The 22,684-nt window shown below is 43.0% G+C and overlaps 1 protein-coding gene across 1 annotated transcript; it reads right to left on the bottom strand.

Moving 5' to 3' along the window:
* Positions 1-5,118: 5,118 nt before the first annotated feature.
* VPS51 (VPS51, GARP complex subunit) lies at positions 5,119-17,713 on the bottom strand. The gene is made up of 10 exons (XM_018554333.1): positions 17,534-17,713; positions 14,742-14,871; positions 14,450-14,596; positions 12,960-13,179; positions 11,181-11,889; positions 10,624-10,839; positions 9,053-9,271; positions 8,783-8,904; positions 7,363-7,450; positions 5,119-5,474 (listed from the first exon to the last, which is right to left on the bottom strand). The coding sequence occupies exons 1-10, from the start codon at positions 17,702-17,704 to the stop codon at positions 5,214-5,216; spliced, it is 2,283 nt and encodes a 760-aa protein (XP_018409835.1). The 5' UTR covers positions 17,705-17,713; the 3' UTR covers positions 5,119-5,213.
* Between the last annotated feature and the right edge of the window lie 4,971 nt (positions 17,714-22,684).

Here is a 22,684-nt window from a genome sequence, read left to right as displayed (position 1 = left end):
TATCTGCATCAGAAGACCATATCGCGTTTCTACTACATAAATATGTGACCTCCTGTTAAATTACCCAAATATTCAATCTAGGGGGGGATTCAATATGATTTATATATTTTACTAACCCAAGCTGTAGTCTAACTTTACTTTAAAGGAGAACTATGGGGTCAGTGTTTTTCCCCATAGTTCTCCTTGGGGTAACGGGAGGACACAAACTAGCGTCCTCCCGTCACCCTAAGCTCAGTATACCGCGAGCTACAGCTCGCGGTATACTGAGACGCCGCACCTGGAGCGGATCCCGACTTAGATGACGGGATCCGCCCAGCTGCGTGAGTGACAGCTGGCTCTGCCTATCTAGAGGCAGAGCCAGCTGTACCCGCCCCCTCCCCCGTCCGTTCCGCCAGTCAGCGCTGGCAGATCGGAGCGGGGAGAGGGGAATCCAGCCCCTCCCCCTGTCACGGCAGAGAGCCGTGACAGGATCGAGAGGTGAGGGAACCCGGTATGTTTTCCCTCACCTCCCGATCTATTGAGCCGACCTGTGACAGTCTCATTGTCACAGGTCGGCTTAGAACTATGACGTGAGTGGAAATCACTCATGTCATAGTTCTCCTTTAATGATAGTGCGGGGTGGTACAAAAACTATCTAACACAGGCTGTACTATAAAGTATATCTAAACCTCCAACATTTGTTTTAATTTGCATACAGCAGGGAAAGGTTAGAACCCTTCTTAGTTTCTTTTTTGCTTTCTGTGTCCTGTTCGGGAGACATCCCTTCACTTCCTGTCCTGGAGACACATCAGGAAGTGGAAGGAAATTACTCTATAGTGAAGAAAAATCTAATTGTTATGGTATACAGAGTTGTTGCTATAACAGGTGCCACCATTGGAGCATTTCTCCTCACCTCCTGTTGCAATGACATTTTGGAAATCCCTTTGCTTTCTAAGACAGTGACAATGGTCACTATGACCAATAGATAGGGTCAGTCTACCTAGCTGGGGCACAGACAGTAACTGGAGAAGTGTTCTAATCCTTCTCCACCCTATCCAAAACTAAAAGAAGAATGTTTTTTGTAATAAATACACTTTGCAGCGTACTTGTTCCTGGTCAATGATTTACAAAGAACTAGAGCCAGTCAGCATGATAGCCAGGCAACTAGCATTTTCAGAATGGGCACCTTGTATGATTCCTTGTATGATAACCTAAGGACAGCTGAATATATTTTGCACAAAGGTTTTATTGAGCATTAGTGACAAAAGCTGTGCAAATATGGGGTTGTCAAAGGAAGCTGCAGGAAAAACAAGTTCTAACTGTATGTATTGGGTTCCTTTGTTCCAAAACAAACAATTTAGAAATTAATCTGATTATGAAACGGAACTTAGCTGTCAACTTGTGTAGGTGGGGCAGATCCGGTAACAATCAAATACTATGCTATAGATTCTCTACCAAAGGCCAGTTAAACTCCAGGTACAGAAAATGTAATTTAAAGATATTCCTCAATAGCCACAAAGGATATAAATCCACTTTGTGTGCACCAAATGCCTTTGCAAACCTAGGTATTACCTTGTAAAATTAGGAAGACCTCCAGCCACCCTGCAAAAGGAGAGAGAACAGCAGTGACTGCTCTGTATATACATGGGGAGCACTTGGCTAATGCTGAAAATGCCTGACAAGCAAGCCCTCTTGGCATTAATCTCAACTTAAGTTGGCCTCACACTGGTAATTTTTTCAAAAAAATAAGCATCGATGGGGGAATAACCCTGATGGCTATTGTAATCTGACAGCGGCAAAATACCAAACTGTCAAAATACCCAGTGACATTGGCTCATCGGCTGCAGTCATTGCTTGGTTGAGAATTTTCAGTCCGGAGCCTTCAACAAAAGTCGATTGGCTTTTGTCCAATGAGAGTGTGCCAACGGCACCAAAAACTGCTCGAATTTTGGCCAAGTCAGCAGGCCAAAATTCCGAATAAGCACAGATTCAAATATTTGGCAGATCGGTTGCAATGTGATAAAGCACAATGGCTCCAGTGAGGTCGCTCTCAACAAAAAGGGGAAGTCCCACATAGAAGGGAATCCAGAATTGAATATATCCGCATACATACAGGCAATACATACGCATACATACATACAGAGAGCACCAATCAAGACAGTATGAGAGTCCAAAAATGTTTAATAATGGAATGGGTTCATAAACGAATATAGAACATCCAACACATTTCGGAAGCTCAATGACCTCCCCCTTCTTCAGGGCTTAAAAAATGATAGTATTATGGACTAAAAAAAAGGCACAAATCACCAGAGAATAATTACTTGCTGTGTGGGGTATCAGTGAATCAGCAAAACTCTGGTGATTTGTGTCAGTCTTTGAGTCCATAATACTACCTATCATGTTTAAGCCCTGAAGAAGGGGGAGGACTTTGATCCCCCAAAATGCTTTGGCTATTCTTTGCTGTCACTTATGAACCCATTCCAGTATTAAACATTTTGGATGCCTATTCTGTCTTTTTTGGCACTCTTACTGGACTGTATGTATATAGGCAGATAAATGTATTCTAACAGCGGCATCTGTTGTTTTCAGACCCGTTCCTTCACCAAATGTCGGCTGAAAAATTGGCTTTTGTCCAATGGAGAGGTGCCGAAGGTCCGGACAATGCTTGCATTTCAGGTCATCAGGAATTGCTACTTCCCAGCAGCCCACAAGTTTGTATTGGCAATCGTTTTGTAAGCAGGGGTGCTGACGTGTCATATTGTTAATGTGTCTTTGTGCAATGGCATTGCAACACAAAGACTCAATATTAGCGCCACATGTTTGCTAATCCGGTTATTGACTTGTCCATGGATATCGTGTAGCAATAGCCGTGTTCATCTCAGCTTTGCCTCACATTCTAGAGGAAGTTGAGGAAGAGGAGATACAAGTGATTCAAGAGAGTCACGTTCCATGTGGAGTCATTGTCTAGTGTTATAACTATACACATGACAATTCATGTTTGAAAGTTGATATTATTTCTTGAAGAATTATTGAGGAGTTTGTGGGGATTATAGGGAACAACCTTTTATAAAACGAGATTTATTTGCATTGAGATCTAAACTTGCAGTCCCAGTAATTGTCTATTCTTGGATATGACATACATTGATCGAAATCACTGAAAGCATTGCACATATGGGCTTCAGCTTGTATAAATGCAGAGTCTGCAGCCAGCTTTGACAAAGCATTTCAAAATCCTTGAACTTTCTTTACATATGCTCCTAAAGGTGCCCATACGATAATCGTATGCAATCGACTTTTCATACGACAATCGTAACGTGTGAATAGAGTGTCCGACCAATAGTACTGTGGAATCGTACGACTTTTGACGGTCAAGCATGTTTGAAAACTTTGGTCGATCGTACGATGTTCGCATGGTTGGTGGCGTTTCCGTTCGTCAAAAGTCGTACGATTAACAGTGCGCATGCGCAAACAAAATTAATTGCGGTCAATTACCGCAAGTTGTCCAGGTGTTTTTTTAAAATTATGGCTGATTGAACTTTGCGATATTTGGATGGGGTCGTCGTATGAAAATCGTACGACAGTTCGATCATCGGATGAAAAGTTTTGTCCGATAATCGTAAGGTGTATGGGCACCTTTACAAAGAGTAAGAGCTTGTGTTGACCGGCTTTAGGCATCTGTTGATGGCATCAGTTTGAGACACTTAAGGTCATTTAGAATTCCTTAAAGTAGCACTAAAGGCTCAGTATTTGTTTTACCTTAATGCATTCGCTGCATAAGGTAAAAAAACCGCTCCAGTACCTTTGCATGTCCCCCGCCTCCAAACCCTTACCCTTCCTCCCTTGTTACTGCCACCGGCTCCAAGATGGTCTACACTGTTTCCCCGAAGCTCTGGGTTGAGAGGAGGGATCCCTAAGGCACCAGAAGACAGAGCAGCGATAGGCTAATACAGCTGCCTGTCAAATTGATGAGAGGGGGGGAGGAGGAAGGATCATAGGGCGCAGGAAAAAGGGTTTAATATCACTTTAAGAGGTTGACCTCCTCCTAAGAAAAAGTGAAAGAAATATACAAAGCAGTGTGCGCTGACCAGGAAAATGACCCCAAACTTAAAAAGGTCCTATTAAAAATGATTAGCAAAAACAGTCCCTAAGTAATGCAGGATAAAAGGTATAAGAGGGCCTCTGGTTTCCACATCCACTATTTCTAAGTGAATTTGACTAGTTGTGCTAACCTATGAGTTACAAGATCCTAATAGGTTGGACTTGATGGACTAATGTCTTTATTCAACCTCAAATACTATGTAACTGTGTACGATAAAGTGCCTCCTTTTCCTGTTAAAGCCCACTCCACCTGAGCAGCAAATACCTTTGGGGTTTTGAAATCAGGTCTCTGTAACTTAGATCTGGTAAGGCTGCGACCTGGCATTCTGTTCTATAAGGTCGATGTATCTGCCTCCTCAGATACTAGATTTGGCTGAAAACTTGTGCAAATGGCTGTTCAATGCCCTTATTTTTCTTTGTTGGGCTGGTTCATTTGTGTTGTTTTGGTGTGCCTGCTCCTCTTTTTGGATTGCTTTTGGGCGTCCCTCCATCGCTTTATTACCTTCAAGCAGTGTCACTCAAAGGATGATAGAGAAAATAGGATTTTTACACTCATCCTTGTTATGGAGTCTATTGAGGGACACAGTTCCCTCCTCTCATACGCTATTGTTTCACCTTAGGACTGCTTGCTACAACTGGTGAGGTGTTCGGTAGAAGGTGTTATAGCCTCAAGGGGTGCTGGCCTTCAGTCTTTATGCAACTTGTGTATGTTTATCCTGTAGGTGGCAGTATAACCCTAAGTTGCCTAATTACCATCAAGCTGTGTTCCTTAATAGTCTCAGGGAAAATGATTTTATGGTAAGCACAAATGTCTTACAGGGTTATTCACAAAAGGGTGAAGAGTTTGGAGAAGGCAGGAGAAGTGAACACTCTAGGACAACATAGCCAATTTGGAAAAATTCTCCAATTCAACTCACTTTCCAGTTCAGCAGAATATGTATCCTTTCATCATGCAATGTGTACACAGTACCAACATTTCTATAGTTTACCGTAAACCTTAGCAACATGACTTATGCATTGCACCTCATACACAGCCTACCATTACATTTATTACACCAGTTTATTCCATGCTTGTATATACAGATCACAAAGATGTGTACACGATATATACATTACACAAATCATCAGTCCATAGCTTAGCCTCGCTCACAAATGACTTCTATTACACTCTGCTCCATGGGTGCAGGATCTAAGCACCGATGGGCTGCACTGCACACCACCTCATCTAAAAGGCAATGGACTAGATTTTCATCGCTGACAAATCGCCACAGGTACAACTGCAGGTAGTGACAATCAACTTGTATTTGCTGAAGACCAAAGCGGCCAAACGTGCGTAGGCGAACACACTCCAGGAATGTCTTCAGACTGATCTTTATAATGCCAGTGAGGATGGAAACCTAAGATAAGACAAATGGGACAAAATGAGAGAAATTCATGTGGCAATGCTACACTTTTTCTTAGAACATTCTTTATTGCAGTGCCAAGCAAGGCAGGATCCATAAACAATAGAACCGCAGCGTGTTTAACTAGCAATGTCTTCCTCCACATGTAACAAGCTACAAAACTGAAAAGCACCTTCACCATGTAGTCTTCTGCTTATATTTGTCCTCAGCAGTACTCCTGCCCATCTCCAGTGTGCTGTTGAGATGATGGGCTGTGTTTGTTGGCCCACACTGAAAAATGAGCAACTCAACCCAGCAGCACATCCAGCATATTAGGCATCGATGGAACAGACACTCCAAATAGGAGGCTGATATTTCATTTTTGGTTAAGTACCGTATATACTCGAGTATAAGCCGAGATTTTCAGCCCATTTTTTTGGCTGAAAAGTGCCCCCCTCGGCTTATACTCGAGTCAGCGCCAGCGCGTCTGCTTACTTACCTCGCCGAGCGTCGCGTGTACAGTTAGCTATAGATTTTCTGCAATAAGCTGTACATCTTTTGTGTACACAACGGCCATAAGTCTATAATACTTTCTTTATTTAAAGTGACATTAAAAGGCATTTTTTTTTTCCACCACCAAATCATTTAGCTTACCTTAAATCATGCCTCTTTATTCGATCATCTTCTTCCTTACTGTCCTTTTTAGCTGTCCCTCCAGCGCTGGTGCGGGTCTCCAATCCAGCGCTGACTCCTCTGATGTCCCACGGTGTCTGTGCGGGTGCACGCTGCTCCATAGACTTACCTTGTGTCTCTCCTCGTCTCCCGGCCGAACCTCTGAACTGCGCATGCGCCCGCCCCAAATGTTCGGATGGGAGCGTGCAGGGAAGACACAGGTAAGTTTAAACCTGTTTCAAAAGGTTTTGTTTTAAAAAAAAAAAAGTTTTTGCATATATCTACTGCTTGCTAGCAGTAGATATATGCAAAAAAACGTGAGGATTTAATAACCTTTAACTAGTTGCACAAAATAACTGTATAGAATGAGGCTTAGTAGTTATCAGTGAAGCCTTATTCATAACTATATTTAATAGCAGCCACACACAACATCCTCACTCACCTAACCGATGTCACAGAATTAAAGTGTATTTCCACTTTTGCAGCCAAACTGGGATAACACCTATTTTATATTCGTTACATGTTCTCATTCGCATTGCAAAATGTTTCAATTCTTCTTTCATTTTAAATTCCCTTTTACTTGCAAACATTGGCTTCTCCTTCTTTATAATCTACTTGTCTTCTCCTTCTTTGTAATGTTAGGAGGTGCTGTGAAGGGTTTGTGTTACCCTGTCTGTACTGTACTGGCTGATTTCATTATAAATTGGTAAAGTAGATTTGAACACTGTCTGTACTAACAAAGGGTTAAAGGGTCCCAATCCTGGCTTCTACATTGTATGTTTATGAGAGAAACACATTCCACATTTTCTTGTCCTCATTCTTAAGGATTGAACAATGTGAAGGTGCTCAGAATAACTTGGATTTGGAAATTTTGCCTGCAGCAACAAAAACTAAAAAAGGTAGGAAATATACATATTTTTAAAATTATATTTTAGTGTGTTGTTTGAATAGGATCACATAACAAACACATTTGACTGAAAAAGTAAAATACAATATAATTTTGGGGTTAAAGAGACTCATCATAAATGACAAAGTGTCCACCATTGGATTTTTAACTCTATGTGCACATTACTGATATTCTATTTACTAGTGATATTTAAAGTTTCACTGCTTCTCCAGTATAAAAAGACAGATGTACGAGCAGTTAACCATTTCAGAACAAGGAAGGCTGACACAGGCAGACAATGGGAACTCTATAAAACAAGAAATATTGACAAGACAAATAATTTACCTTGTTAAACTGCACAGTACTGAAGATGTCTATTCTCTCTGAGAATAACTTCTGGATATTACTCAGAAGACTGGTGTCCATGGGAGCACTAAGTGAAGTGAAACAAACAATACGTATTAATGTTATTAATTTACAAAGTGTCAATATATTCTGCAGCACCAAATACAATTACATGATTTCATTACAATATAACATGGATACAATACAATATAGAAACCAATGGAAGAATGGCTTTGCTTGAACAGCTTAAATATAAATCGACCAGATTGAACAACTATAGGGAGCTGATTGTAGGGTGTTTGTTACAATAAACTCACAGGGTTATTCACAAAAGGGTGAAGAGTTTGGAAAAGGCGGGAGAAGTGAACAATCTAGGCTAAAATAGCCGATTTGGAAAGATTCTCCAATTCAGCTCACTTTGCAGTTCAGCTATGTTGTCCTAGACTTCTCATCACAGCTTCAAAGTTGACCCTGGAGCACTTTATGGCTGATTGGGCTACATGACCTCCCTAATGCAATTTTCCTGATAGACTTTAATGGGTCTGACGTACAAAAGCCAATCAGAATTGAGCAGGCAGAAATGCCCCTGAGCAAAGTCTTTGAACCTAAAGAATACATCCCAGAGGTGGGTGTAATTTACAGACTACATAAATATCTCCATCATTCACCTCCCCCCCCCCTTCCTACAATTTTGACAATCTATTAAAAAAGGTACAAAATAAGTTTACCAGGAAATAACATTTAATGGAGAGTTAAGTCTGCATGAGAAGCTATACAGGTAAGTAGTTACCTATTTAGTAACTTTTTTATTTTAAAAAAAAAATGTTTTCCATATATCTACTGCTTGCTAGCAGTATATACAGTATATCTAAAAACAAAAAAGTGACTTTAATACTAATTTAAGGGCTGATTTAAAAACCCAAGACTGCTCAATTAATAAATGTCAACAAGGATACGCACAGGCAATGAGCAAACATGGCACAAAACACAAAGCATACTGTAAAGTGAACCTGTGCTACACATACATCCATGAATCCTGTGATACCCTTACATCCATGAGGCTCCATTTTACCGCTATGAGTAAGGAGAGTTACGCTTGTGTAAAGTCATGACTTGGAGCTTACACAGGGCTGAGGACTCTCTTTCTACCCCATGTGACAGCTCTGGATGCCTAAACAGCCCCTTGCCAAGCACCATTACTGTCAAGTTGGAGGGAGCAGAATGAATCACACAGTCCACAATACCTGGAAGTACCATGTGTTTTTCGCGGTGGCCGAACAAAGTGGCAGGAGAATGAAGGGATAGGGACTATGTGCTGATGGTAAAGCCAATATTAAAGTGAACCTGTTCATTTGCCTTATATTTTAAAGACAGTACAAAATACAATACACAGTTCTTTATTTTCTGCTCATATATTCACCTAGGGGTGTAGCTCTGTGCATATCTCCCCTGCAGACGTGAGCTACTATATACAGAGAAGGTGCGTTTACTGGAATCACTGCTATGTGCTTTCCGTACTCCTTCCTCATACAGTAGGCCAACCTGTGAAGATCAATAAAGTAATGCAAGTAAAAATATTGATATCAGACGATCAAAACATTTATGTGCATTAGAATTGTCTGGAAATGACAGCACAACATTACAGCAGACCAATATCCTAAATGCTGAGCAACAAAAGAAGCCGACTGACCTGTACATCCACACTAGTAATATCTTCCACCACTCTCTTCATAACCGCTCGGACATTCCTTGGTTCTATGGTCATCACCCAGTCCCGAGTCTCAACACTTTTGCGCAGCATCTGGGAAACGACTAGACCCTGATACTTGACATACTGATTGAGCAGAGTCTGAGCAGTGGAGCGAGCCAAGGAGCAGAGAGCACTGACAGGAGTGACTGGAGAGCGGTCCTAACAAAACAAAGGACTTCTATAACAAAAGGGAACAGCTAAAAACCAATAGAAAGAATGCATGACACAAATGTTTAGGTTTAAAGTGAATAACATCCAAATGATAAGAATCCTCAAAAATTACACAAAAATTGCAACTTCTGACACACTGTTATCTGTACTAATTATTCCATATCAGCAGTAGTATCATTTCAAGTTTTGGATGGCCACCTAGAAGTGAAAACTACTACTCCAGGTAGCTTTGGGCCTGTTGCAAAACAGACGAGTGCCTAATGATAAAAATGCTTCTGTGTGTTTTAGACATAATCTAGCCATTGGATGGAGAAATAACATCACCCAAACACAACAGCAAAGCAATATAAGTGCAGGTACTGCTGTGCTGAGAATAGAAAAGATAAAAAAAAAAGTCTCCAGAATGTAATGCTTCCTACTTTCAATCTGAAAATTAACATTATCCTGCATGATGCCCAGTGCTGAGGGAAGAATAATATAAGCTACCCTATTGACAGCTAGTAGTCAACACTGTGCACAGACCAGGGTCTCACTAACTTTGATAGGGGAAGAATAAAAGTGGTTCCTGATCATGTGATCAAAGCAGCTCAAAGATGGTAATTGTTAGATACAATGACAGTGTTAAAAAAAATTCATTACATTTTTGAAAAATATACATTGTTTCACATTTTTATCCGTGTGTTTGTCTGCTTAAAATAAAAACAGAACAGCGTTTTTATTAAAACATTCTACAAAATAAAAGCCTTTTATGTCCTTAAAAAAATTGTAAAATGATTTACATAAGCAAATAAGGCAAAAGTATATATTTAAGTTTAACATCACATACTGACTGATTAATTTGACCTTAAAAAGGAGAACTATGAGGAGAGTGATTTTCACTCAACCTCTTAGTTCGAGCCGACGTGTGACAATGGAACTGTCACACGTCGGCTCTATAGATCGGGAAGCAAGCGAACACATACCGTCGCTCACTTCTCGATCATGTCCCTGCAGAGAGCCGTGACTGTCACTCACGGCTCCCTACAGGGATTACCCCCTCCGATCCTCCAGCGCTGACTGGCGGAACAGACAGGGGAAAAGCGGGTACAGCTGGCTCTGCCTCTAGATAGGCAGAGCCAGCTGTCAATCACGCAGCTTGGTGGATCTCAACAGTAATGTCGGGATCCGTCCCGGCTGCGGCGGTCTCAGTATACCGCGAGGACGCTAGTATATGTCCTCCCGTGACCCTTAGGAGAACTATGAGGGAAAAACACTTACCCCATAGTTCTCCTTTAAGCTTGTTTACAAACCATTTTTATCCTAACTGGAGGAATAGGAATAGAATGCAGCGGTGGTTTTACCTGGCCCAGAAACTGTTCATCTGTCAAGGTCAGTATGTAGCTGATGGTTGAGGTCTCATAGTCCAAGCAGAGACGAGAGAGAAGCAACAAGAGCAGTGGCGGTGTATTGGCACCCTTCTCACCTGGGGAGTCACAGAACTGTTTTGCTGTCTGACACACAGACTTGATGAAAGCTACAATCAGTCCTTCCCGGACACCCTGACTACAGAATTCACCCTAGAAAGAGGAGCGTGAAGGAACTGTTAGAATGTGAGTAGCTGGAAAAGGAGGAGTAACAAAATATGATGAATATATTTATAACTGAAACTCCAGTACAAATGTTTGTTTTTAATTTTGAACTGAGGAAGGGATAGAACCTATGCCGGGTTTTTAATTGTGATCTTTATCTGTGTGCCTCCGTGATAGTGATCACCAAAACAGGAAGTATGGAGAAATCTCCCCAACAGGAATAAGGATGGTAATTAAAACCCTGCAAAGGTTCTATCCCTTCCTCACCCAGTTTAAAACGAAAACACCTTGGGCTGGCAGTCCCCTGAAAATTCTATAGCTATGCTTACCTTAAAGTATGGTTTGTCAGAGAAAGCCACATCTTTAGCTGTGAAGAGGTGCACAGAAGCCAAAACAGATTTAATCTGATTTAAAACAGACCCAGAGAGCATGGCCAGTAGTTCCCCCAATGCTGGAGAGTCTTTACCAGGAGCTCTTGGAGCTGCAAGTGCCTGTCGAACGTCTGTTAGACAGCCCTGGAAGAAGTCTTTTAAAGCCTGTAAGTATTGAGACAGCCGCTCCTGAGCTGCTCTAACCACAATCTCCGTACCCCTTCTATTAAAATTGCACCCTGGTACCAACTTGGATGGTGCCTGGAGCCGTCTGTGGAATCTGTCCAGTGCCCGGACTAAGAGCGAGTTGTCTCCTGGGCTCTTTTCCTCTCGCAGCCTCTTCTCGACTAGTTCAAAGTAGCCTTCGCTGAGCTCATCTAGGAATGCGGTAAGCTTCTGCTGAGCCATCTGGGCTGTGGTTCCTTGTTCTTTACAGAACAGATTCTGGTAAGAAGCTGCTAAGAGACAGGCGTCGCTAATAAAGCCACCACAGCCCCGGTCAACAAATTCCAGAATGTCGCTGGCCCCCTCTAGATCAGAGAGGTGGGCAGCTAGGCGTCCATGTCCGTGAGCTAGAAACTCATCACAAAGCAGGTGAGCTGGTTCCTCCAAACTCAAGAGCAATTCGATACATTCAGACAGGTCCTGATTGGAAGAAGACGGATCCCTGCAAAGAGGGCCATGATATTAGGAAGTGATACAAATATGTGAAGAAGTACAGTCACCAATAAGAACTAGGGCTGCAGCTAACGATTATTTTCATAAATCGATTAGTTAGCCGATTATTAACGTCAATTAATCGGATAAAATAAAAACATTAATAATGTCATTTAAAATAAAATAAACAAATGCAGTATTACAGACAAAGTTTACTTCAGAATAAAACGGTGTGCAAATTTTTTGCAATCGCACTGCACTGGAACGCAGGGCATTGCAGTGCCGCTCGATCCAGCGCGGGCGATCAAACTGCAGACGGGAGGTGCATTTGGGATCCATTGAAATTAATTGCACCGCAATGCAACTTCTGCAGCAAAATTTGTCAGGCCGAAACTGAAAATGAGTTTTCCCACCTTTTATATATATATATTTTTAAATAATTGTATGTATTTTATTAGACATTTCAATTAGTTTCTTCCCCCCTGCTGTCCCCCGCCTGTATGGGCAGAAGCAGCTGAGATCCAAGGAGAAATGGCCGGCAGGGGGGCGGAGGAGGGAGCCAATGATCAGGATGGCCGAGCGGCATGAGAGAGAAGCAAACGGGGAAGAGAGAGGAGCTGGTGTCATCCTGTCGGTTTCAGGATGAAAGCGGCTGTGTGCCTGGCCGAGCCAAGGATCGGTAAATATCAAGGATATTTACCGATCCTCTGTGTGCAGAACAAACACTGAAGTGATCAGCTGATCACTCCAATGTTTGTAAATAACTAGGGACGCATAGTACTATGTGTCCAGTTATGAATGAACAGGAAGTGGTTTACATCAGGAACAGGAGTAAGCATGGAGTTTAGGAAGGTTTGAGTTCCTGATCTGCATACTTGAAATGGATCTGTAAGTAAAAAAGAAAGCGCTAGAGCCCTAGGATACGCATGGCAGCCAGGTGGCTAGTATTTTCAGAAGTGGAGGTCACTCTTAATATTGCCCAAGTACAGATTTCCTTTAATAAGCCCACTACATTGAACCAAGCAGGATATAGGACAGGTCACTGTCGCGCTGGTGTGGCTTAACAGGAGAAATCAATACCTGAATCTCTGGCGCAGTGTGTCTGCCAAGCTTGCCATGATGGCCTGGCAATCAGTTTGGATGCCATGGAAGGAAGGCATGTGCTGGTACTGCTGGAGAACACTTCGGGCTTTGGCATGATATGACACAGCCTGGGCAAAAGCACCCAGTTCAATGCACTTCTTCAGTCGAGCAGGAAGTTCAAACAGGAACTGCAGCTTGCGCAGGAGGGTGTGCACACCTGGATGGCAGAATGGAGACACACGTTATACATTAGCGAGCTGAAATAGTTCATCAACTGTTTTTATCATTTTTTATGCTATGGTCGCACTGGTACTGTGGAGTAATCAGTGAAGTATTTACTTTATGTCCTCCTGTATTTAAATCTTTGAAGCTCTCAACACAGCTTTGTATCTGGACATTGCAAATAATTACTGAAAACATCCATGATCACAACAAATCGACACCCAGAGATTATTTTTATAACTAGTGAACTGCTACGTGTCCTCTCTTTTCATTGAATTTCATCCCTGCTTAAAACCCAACTCAAAAGTTTTGGATAGAATGGTTTTATCTTCACTCCAATCTGTCCCTGTTGGGGAGACTTTTTTATACTTCCTGTCCCGCCGACACTGAGCCTGGAAGTGAGGAAGAGACAAACAGCAAAAAAAAGCATTTTTACTTGTGTGGGGAAAAGACAAAACTTCAGTCAAGTTTTCATTGCAGTCTAGATCGACCTTGGAGGATCTCCTCAATGACTCAAGGGGGAAAACAAGCTGGATCAAATGTAATTTATGTAAAATATGTCATTAAAGGAAATCTGTGGCAATATGTACTGCTGTTAGGCCTCATTCACACAACCACAGAGGGCAGTACAATGTCAAGGAAGAGCGTACTCCTGCACCCAGGAGAAACAGGTCTTTGTGTATAGCCATGGCCAGCAGCATGTACAAATCAATGGCAGGCTGACAGGTGCCGTGGCTGTACGCACATCTGATCGATTGCATGCATGACTGATGAGCTGTGCTGGATGCAAAGTTTCTGTGTCCAGGGCCTTTCATCCGTCCCTGTAGCCATGTGACTGCTTGGATGTGTGTGTAGCCATGGCGTCTGTCAGCCTGTCATTGATTTGTTTAGGCTGCAAACTACTGTGACTCCCTAGTGCAGAAATACGCTCCTTCTGAGCAGCTGGATGAGCGTATACAAATGAACCGAATACAGTCAGGATAAGCGGCCTTGGACTTAAACTGTCTGTATTCAGGGCCGCATATCTGTTAATGTACGCATGTACCGTAACTGCTCAGATGTGCAGCCATGGGGTCTGTCAGCCTGCCATTGATTTGTGCAGGCTGCTGGCTGCAAACCTCTGTCACTCCCAGGTACAGGAATATAGTCCTTACTGATGGTGTATGGCACTCTGCGACAGTGTGAATGAGGCCATAGTATCCGTATAATCATACAGATCCTCTTGGTCTAACGATACATACAAAGGATGAAGAACCATCACTCACCGCTAAGCTTGGTAATATGCTGGTGTCTCTCCTGCAGGGTACTGCTGATGAGGGCACTAAATTCTGTGATTACTGCCATGTTAGTTGCCAGTCCATCCATCTCATCCTCCATCTTTTTAAAATCATTTTTCATTTTCCGAATAGTATCTGAGGAATTGGATGATGACACCTGATCATAAGATCTTATGGATATGTGTTATGTAAACCATTTAATAAAACAAAAAGCCAGGTAAAAGTATTACAGGAAGAAGTGCGTAACCTCCCAGCCTCCGTATGACATCACATCATTTACCTGTAGCAGATATGAACTTATTATAATTCTCATAGACCAAGGTCTGCATATCACTGTCCAAAGCTCGTATCTGACGAACCATATCAGCTTCAACGTCCATCAACTCTGCTAGAGAGCTCTCTTTCCTCAGCTGCAGACACAAAAATAGAAATGTAAAATGATGACAATGTTATATACAGTAACTTGACCTAAGCACATAATAACACACTATACTGTGCGCTGCAACATGTGTCAGAGCTGCATTGCCATATTACTGCTTTGTAATTATAAATGAATGGCACCGCTATGTATATTGCAGCATTGTGCGCGTTACCACAATGCACAACAACACAGAAGTGTGATTTGGCCTTTAAGGTTTTACATTGGGAAGATCTGTGCACCTCCGCTGACCTGCTACAGCCATTACAGGAGGCTCACTCTCTCCTTACTGATTGTAAAGTGTCACAGCAGGATCCAGTAATGACTCAGGGTACACAGGATGCAACCACATTCAGTGGTTGAAACCACACAGTGTGTAGTAGGGGACACAGGTATCCGACACTCTTGGAAATGTTGAATGCTATAGAGACTGACGGAGGCTGCAGGGCTGGAATGGAGGAAAGAACGCCACACTTTGGCTGCATTTGTACAACTCATTCATACAAGCAGGCGGCGGTGTGAAGTCTGTGGTGTCCCTATATTGGGGACTGGCTCTTCTTTCTGCTTTTCTAAACGGATGCCCCACTGAAATGCAAAGAATTCCTTAAAGTGCATCTACAATCACAACTTTAAGGGGTTAGAACCCCTGTCAGATTTTGTGGCTTTTTTCCCTTTAGGGAGATTTCTTCTCTCTGTTGGGCTGATTTACTAAAGGAGTTGAGAATAGTTACACAATAAATGTGTTAATGTTCACTTCAATTATCCATGTGCAGATGAAATAGAAAGGAATTTGCTCTTCATGGCAAACTGAAGGGAATACTCAATTCCTTTGGGAAATCAGCCCATATCTGTCCTGATGACTGCTGTTAAGGAGACATTTCCAGTTGCCACCAGGACAGGAATAGAAGGGAAATCTTCCATTGAAAACATTTGTTCCTGTGACAACTGTCTAAGAGGGCATTTAGCATACTTTGGAGAGATTTCTTTTCACTTCCTGTTGTGCCTTGAGACAGGAAGTGAAGGAAAACTACCCAAAGGAGCACAGATGGCAAAAAAACTGACAGGAAGTTAAACCATCTGCCACTCTAAAGGGATAATAAATAATAATAATAATTTTTGCCTATAAACTCTGAACATTTAACATATGTTCCCTTGCAGTTGGGCTACCCCCGAGCTGCAAGGGTTAAGTGTTCGTTTTGTCTAGGGGGGTGAAAATAAAGGATATACTCACCTGATCCCCAGTCCTGCAGCAGTGACCGCCTACCTCTCTCCCCTCGTGGAATGTCCCTTGGTGTCCTCATGTCTAATGCAAGTCAATAGACCTGCATTAGACATGATGACGTCAGCAGTCCTTAGGCCGCCAGTCTGTCAGTTTCTCAGGCAGATCTGATCGGAAGCCCAATGTTAACCTATGGGCAGCTAGATCAGCCCTTTTTGTGAGGGATCAGAGGTAATCTGATGTAACCAGGCACATGTCCATTTACACCTGACTTTCCATAGACCAACATGGGGTCTGCATAGCTCAGTATTTTCCTCCATTAGAAGACGGATGAAAAAACTGGTCGGCTTATATTCGGGACGGCTTATACTCGAGTATATACGGTATGTCACATCGGTGACACCTACTCCGTACTGCTCAGCAGAGGATCTTTGCACTGATCTTCTGCTGATCAGAACTGTGTGAAAGGGGCCTTAAAGCAGACCTTCAGCCATGAGAATAACATTCAATCACCTGCCTCCTCTCTTGTGGCTGCACAGGTTGTATACAGATGGCAACTGTCAGAATGCATAGGTAGAAATATGGACACCGGCACTCCAATGGCAAATCGAATAAGTCTATTTATTGACGTATAAGCAGCATAGTATAGTACACTCAGTGCAACATTTCGGGGTCTCACAGGATCCCCTTCATCAGGCAGAACAAGTCACTTGTTCTGCCTGATGAAGGGGATCCTGTGAGACCCCGAAATGTTGCACTGAGTGTATCATGCGCTGCTCTTATACATCAATAGCATAGATGTATTTGATTTGTCATTGGAGTGCCGGTGCCCATATTTCTACTGTTTTTGATTGCACAGGCACACCATAAATCCATGGAGACCCACAGGGGTGTGCACATACACGGGATCGCACTTCAAGATGACAACAGAGCGGCATAAGGAGAACCTCACCTACAAGGAAAACACGCTGGACTCTATGAACCAGGAAGTATGTATTTTTTGTTATTTTCTTAAAGGGGCAATTATCGGGTATTTAAATGTTCATGTTGGCTTGGTAAGGTGAAGTCGGGTTTCCCTTCCATACAGGAAGTACAGGAAAATCTCCCACAAAAAAGGACAGACGTAAATAAAATGTCCCTCTTCTATCCAGAGCTAGAAAGATAAGAGACTCGACATCATTTTTAAACACATGGGGGTGGCATTCTGCCCACTGGGTTGGTACATAACCGTGCAAGATTGATTATCGGATGGATGACAGCAAATACTCTGCAAAGACTGTAAATAGAACAATGACAGTACATTAAGATGAAGGAACTGGAGGTAACTATCATATAAACTGCACTGTATGTACGACACAAACTCCTATGTAAAGACGATTCAGGGTGATAGTTGTAAACAATGACACTCAGCAATGATGAGCGAAAATGACGTCACCTTAGTCAGATACATCTCTGGGTTGAAGTGTACGCCATCAATATCGGTAGGATCCAGCAACCTTTCAGCACTCTTTCCTTCCTCCGTCATACCATAATAAAGCTTCAACATTCCGTGCGCTTTTCTTTTCTTTCCCGCATCTTCTTCCTCCATAGTGTCGGTGTCTGCCATCTTTCCTATGCACACCTAGGCAGAGCTGCGCATGCGTGCCTGGTGTGAAAACCTGCACATGCGCAGACAGGGAGAATCGGAATCAGGAAGGCTCTGTACAGAGTGGGGAAGGACCTATGGTGTCGCATGCGCAGTGTTGGCCGATCTAGGAACGGTGGAATGTCAGTGTATATAGGAGAGAATGTGTGTACTTCATAGTTTAATGACCAGAAAAGTTCCATTGCGTAGGCTGGGTTGTTTTTTTTTTTCTACAAAGGTTAACAGACATTTTTGACATGTAATGAAGAGACCCCAGTACTTACCAATTAACTAAACAGCTTTTTGTTTTTTTGTTTAATTCTTCATTTAAGACCGCAAAAGGGAGGTACAACAAATTGACACGTTCAACTAATACAATGGCATGACCGCAATCAAGCAGATTACAAAAGGCTAGAAATAATACACACTGGCTTATTGTTAATGGGCATAGAGATGATGGTGACTGAATAAGTGATAAATATGGTGAGTTCAAGGATGTAACCGAACGTCCCTTCCAAGTATTATCCAAATAAAATCCATGATACAAAGTAATGTATAGGAAACTCCCCATTATCCAGCATTCAAGCAACTGGCGCTGTCACACAACCAGCAAAAAAAAATCGGGGACATAACATGCACTTGGTTTTTGTTTGCTGGTTGCTAGATAGACGTGCACACTAAAAAAAATAGTGGGCAGGGGCAATAGCGATTTCAAAATGCAATACCAATTCAACCGCGCGTGAGGGGGCGGAGGGGGAGAGTTGAAGAGGAAAGTTCTCTCTCAGGTTCAATCCTCTGCTCCTAGACAGCAGGCAGTAGTCGGGTGCAATAGCCAGCCTGCTATTGGCAACTGCAATTTGAAAAAGCCAATAGCAGGCTGGCTATTGCTCCTGCCCACTGTTTACATTCACCTGCCCCCTGCAAAATCTTGCCGGCAGATGAATGGGGCCTGGGGGGTGAAGGTTGATTGAGAGTTAATAGTAGCTCTCAAGCAACCAGAAACAACAGTTATCCTGCATCTACCAATCCCCATGGGTGCTGGATAACGGGCAGTTTACTGTACGGCCTAATATAGACAGTATGATAGAGTAGACGGGGAACGGGAGCCTCAGACGCAGGCCTGAAGATACACGTGAGCAAGAAAGAAGAGAGACAATGGAAGAGCTATAAAGAGGTAGTGTAAAAGCATAGTTACTACGCTAGCAAGTAGAGAAGGCAACAGAAAGGAGAAGTTTGAAGCTGACAGATTTTTCTTCCATAATGACAGGTGAGGCCCTGCTTTTCCTGCCTCCCCAGACTGCATGTCCCGGATCTAGAGGTATCTAGGAGATAGTACAGAGATTGTACAACTACATTGTTTAGTGCATGTCTGGCCTTAGACTGTAATTTAGTCTTTCTGTTAAAAAAAATGTAACTCGGAGTGTAGGACCTTCTTGCATGCTGGTCAAAGTTGTTGGAAAAAGCTGACTGATCAGGAACTCAAGAATCCTTTAAAGGATTAGGATCAAAGGGACGTATGAAGTTGGCAGGTGGAATAGTCCTTTAATCCACAAAGCCACTTCTCACTTTCTTCTACCAGCCACTTCTACATCAGAGGAGGACACTAAGAAGAAGGTAGAGTTATTGGCTTTGGCCAAGTAAGACTTTCCTGTTCCCGGGGGTTCAAACAGCAAGATATCAGCCAGGGAGTGTGCTATCCTGGAAAGAAGACTACGGGGAAGTGTAAAACAGAATAAAAATGTCACATGACCTCAACTCTGTCTTGGAGAAAGTTGCTGATTTAGACCCCGTTCACACCGGGTCGGTTCGGCCACACGGATCCACCGACATGAACGATCCCATAGATTGCTATGGGGACAGTTCGTGCGGCCGCGGAATCCGAGCTACCCCCCACCCAAACTCCTCCCTGCACTATTTTTGCCTCGCTGATCAGTGCGGTTTCCAATGGAACCGCACTGATCAGCGTGGTTGTGGGCGTTAAAACTCCCAAAACCTCCCTTTTGATATCAGCGCAGTAGCCGCGCTGATCCGCACCACCCTGGTGTGAATGGGCTCTCAAGGTGAATATGTCATCCAAGCTGACTAGCTAAGGCTAAACTTGCTCCCAAAGAGCAGGCCCTACAAGGTTCTATTAAAATTCGAATCCTGGAACGTAGGGATGCATCAATACCGATACTAGTATCAGTATCGGTGCTGATACCAAGTATTTGGGCGAGTACTTGCCTAAATAATTCCATACCTACCTCCAATACCGAAACTTCCGGGCAGAGGGAGATCTTGGTGCAGTGCCGAGGGAGCATGGAGGCGGTTCCTAGCCAATCAGTAAGCCGGGAGGCAGTTCATGCCTCATGTCCCGCCTTCCTGATTGGTCAGGAAGTCACGCTGCCCAGCAACAAGTGAAGCTGGCTTCCTAGCCAATCAGGAAGCCGGGAGGCAGGTCATGATGCCCCGCCCGGCTTCCTGATTGGCTAGTAAACCGGCTTCACTTGTTGATAGGCAGCCTGGCTTCCTGACCAATCAGGAAGCTGGACTGCACCTCATGACTCATGTCCCGACTTCCTGATTGGTCAGGAAGCTAGGCAGCCTCGGCAAGTGAAACTGGTGTTCTTTCGCTAGAAAACCGGCTTTACAGGCAATCAGGAAGCCGGGTGATGGATCAGGATTCGCTGACCGCATTCCTGATAATCGGGGCACATGGCACCGGTACTCGGTATCGGCGAGTACTGAAGAAAAAAAAAAATATCGGTACTCAATACCGAAAAAATGGTATTGTGCATCCATACTGGAAAGCCTCCTGTGTACCCCATATTTGGATAATTTTGCTTTGATATCAACTTTCCTTGACATGGGGGCCATCCGACCATAGCACAGTGAAAGCACTCTCACATGGGGCACATGTTAAGCTTTTGCTGACAACCCGAGGTAATATTAAGCACCTTCCCGTGCCTGTAAAGCTTTAGCAAGTCATGGAGAACATATTCTAGTATTGCTCGTCATGGAGGACATAGAAATATAGGGGCTGCCAGAATGGATTCATTTCTAAGCCCCAGCTCAGTCACCCTTGTCCTTGCTTCGCTAACTGATGAGCCATTGACTTGGTATTGGTATGTGCATGTCCAATGTATTTTGTATTCTGCACTAGAGAAATGACAAGTGAAGTCCAATAGGAGGACATGCCATAGGTCACTTTACTTTTCTCAAGTTTTATTAAAATGAACCAGCACTGGAGTTAGCTTAATAATGCGTCCTTATGTTCTACCATCTATGGTGCCTGAACAACTGTATTTATTAAGCCATAAAACCTGTCCTGCACTTCCTAGGAAGCCCCTTGTGAGACCCTGTGTCAAGAGTGGAGCCCTGACACATCCTACACTTTGTTGAAGATCAGCTTCATCCAACCACCATAGCAGGCAGGCTGTTTCAAACATACATACCATTCCTCGCTGAGATGAGAGAGAGTGACACCTTCCAAGACAATGTATTTCGGCAATGGACACACCCCCAGTTATGCAGACCATTAAGAATTGATGAACGAAACCCAGTATTGTTTTTTCCACCACTACTTTTCCTTTAAACTGGCTTTCCACAATAGTTTTAATTAAGAGGTAATATAAAGATTTTAGTGCAGAATAGCACTTTTTAGCATAACATAACATGATTTCTGTTCATAGATATCTGCACACCAGACCAAAAAGAGGGAGAGGAAAAACTGAGGAGAAAAGAGGGACATATGGATTTGGTTGCAAATGAGGGACATTTGGGAGGTATGCATACAGCCAGGACATGTCAGGAAACTTTGCTGCACTTGGTGATTTGTATAATCAATGTGGCAGAGAAGTCTGGACAGAAAGTCCTAAATACACAACAGAAATGTCTTTCAGAGGCAGCAACATTATATGCAGTGGTTCAGGGAGGGGGCGGAGTCGGTGGCAAATTGGATTATGGGTATGCAGCACCCTCCCTGGATATAGCCACAATAATATGTCTGACACCAGGAAATTTAGGGTCTGTGCACACATTTAGCGATGACCTGCCCTGTACGGCACTGGAGCATTGCAGGTCACTGCTAAGACACATAACCCATTCATACAACATGAGTGTGATGGGCAGGGAGCTGTGCTGTGATGCAATGCAAACGTACTGCGTTTTAACGGAACGCAATGGATTCCTCTGCAGATTGCCTCGCGGCAGCTCAGTGGAGAGGGACCTGAGGAGTGAACACATTGTACACTACCAAAACAGTTTTAAAGAAACAAATGTAACCAGTGACAGCTTTGGCACTGTGCCATACAGCGAACACCATCAGAGCTGTCACAGCGCACTAACTTGTCCACTGAAATGAAGCTCTTCGGTGTATGGGCTACTGTGAACGGGCCTTAGCAAGTTACTAAGCTGATTATAGAGACAGGTTCACAGTAATGAGTATGTATTATGAGGGATATACTGAATACTTGAATGATGAGAACAGGTTCAGATTAAAAGAAAAGTCTAGTCAAACATGCTCAAAACGATTTTTGTTTTCATTCATTTAAGGCCATAAAACCAGTGTGACTACCTAAAATCTACATTATTACAGAGTTGTTACCTGGGGAAAGGTTGCTGTTGGATTGGCTGTTCTGGGCAACGGACCAGGAGGAGGTACTTACACAGACCAGCTTACACAAGGTGGCCACCATTAGTGTGGTAATAATGTTCAGCCTAGAGCAGTGGCAGAATATACAGAACTACACACTGTGGACAATGTAGTAGTCTGGTTTGTTGCGCAGTTATTATCTAGTCAATGTTTCTTAAGTATCTCTAAAAGATTGTATTTTTTAACATAACCTAATGTAACCAAAATGGACAAAAAACTGTTTTAGTTTCTACAATAAAGTGAACCTGGAGGTAGTCTAGTTAGCACTGCTAAATTAGAGGCCTTTCACTCCCCCCCCCCCCCGTGTACCCCAATGATAAGTGGAAAAT

Source organism: Nanorana parkeri, unplaced genomic scaffold (assembly GCF_000935625.1).
Source record: "Nanorana parkeri isolate BGI_ZX_2015 unplaced genomic scaffold, ASM93562v1 scaffold153, whole genome shotgun sequence".
Classification (NCBI taxonomy): Eukaryota; Metazoa; Chordata; class Amphibia; order Anura; family Dicroglossidae; genus Nanorana; species Nanorana parkeri.
Note: the sequence above shows the minus strand (reverse complement) of the source record. Positions and strands in the feature narration are given on the sequence as shown.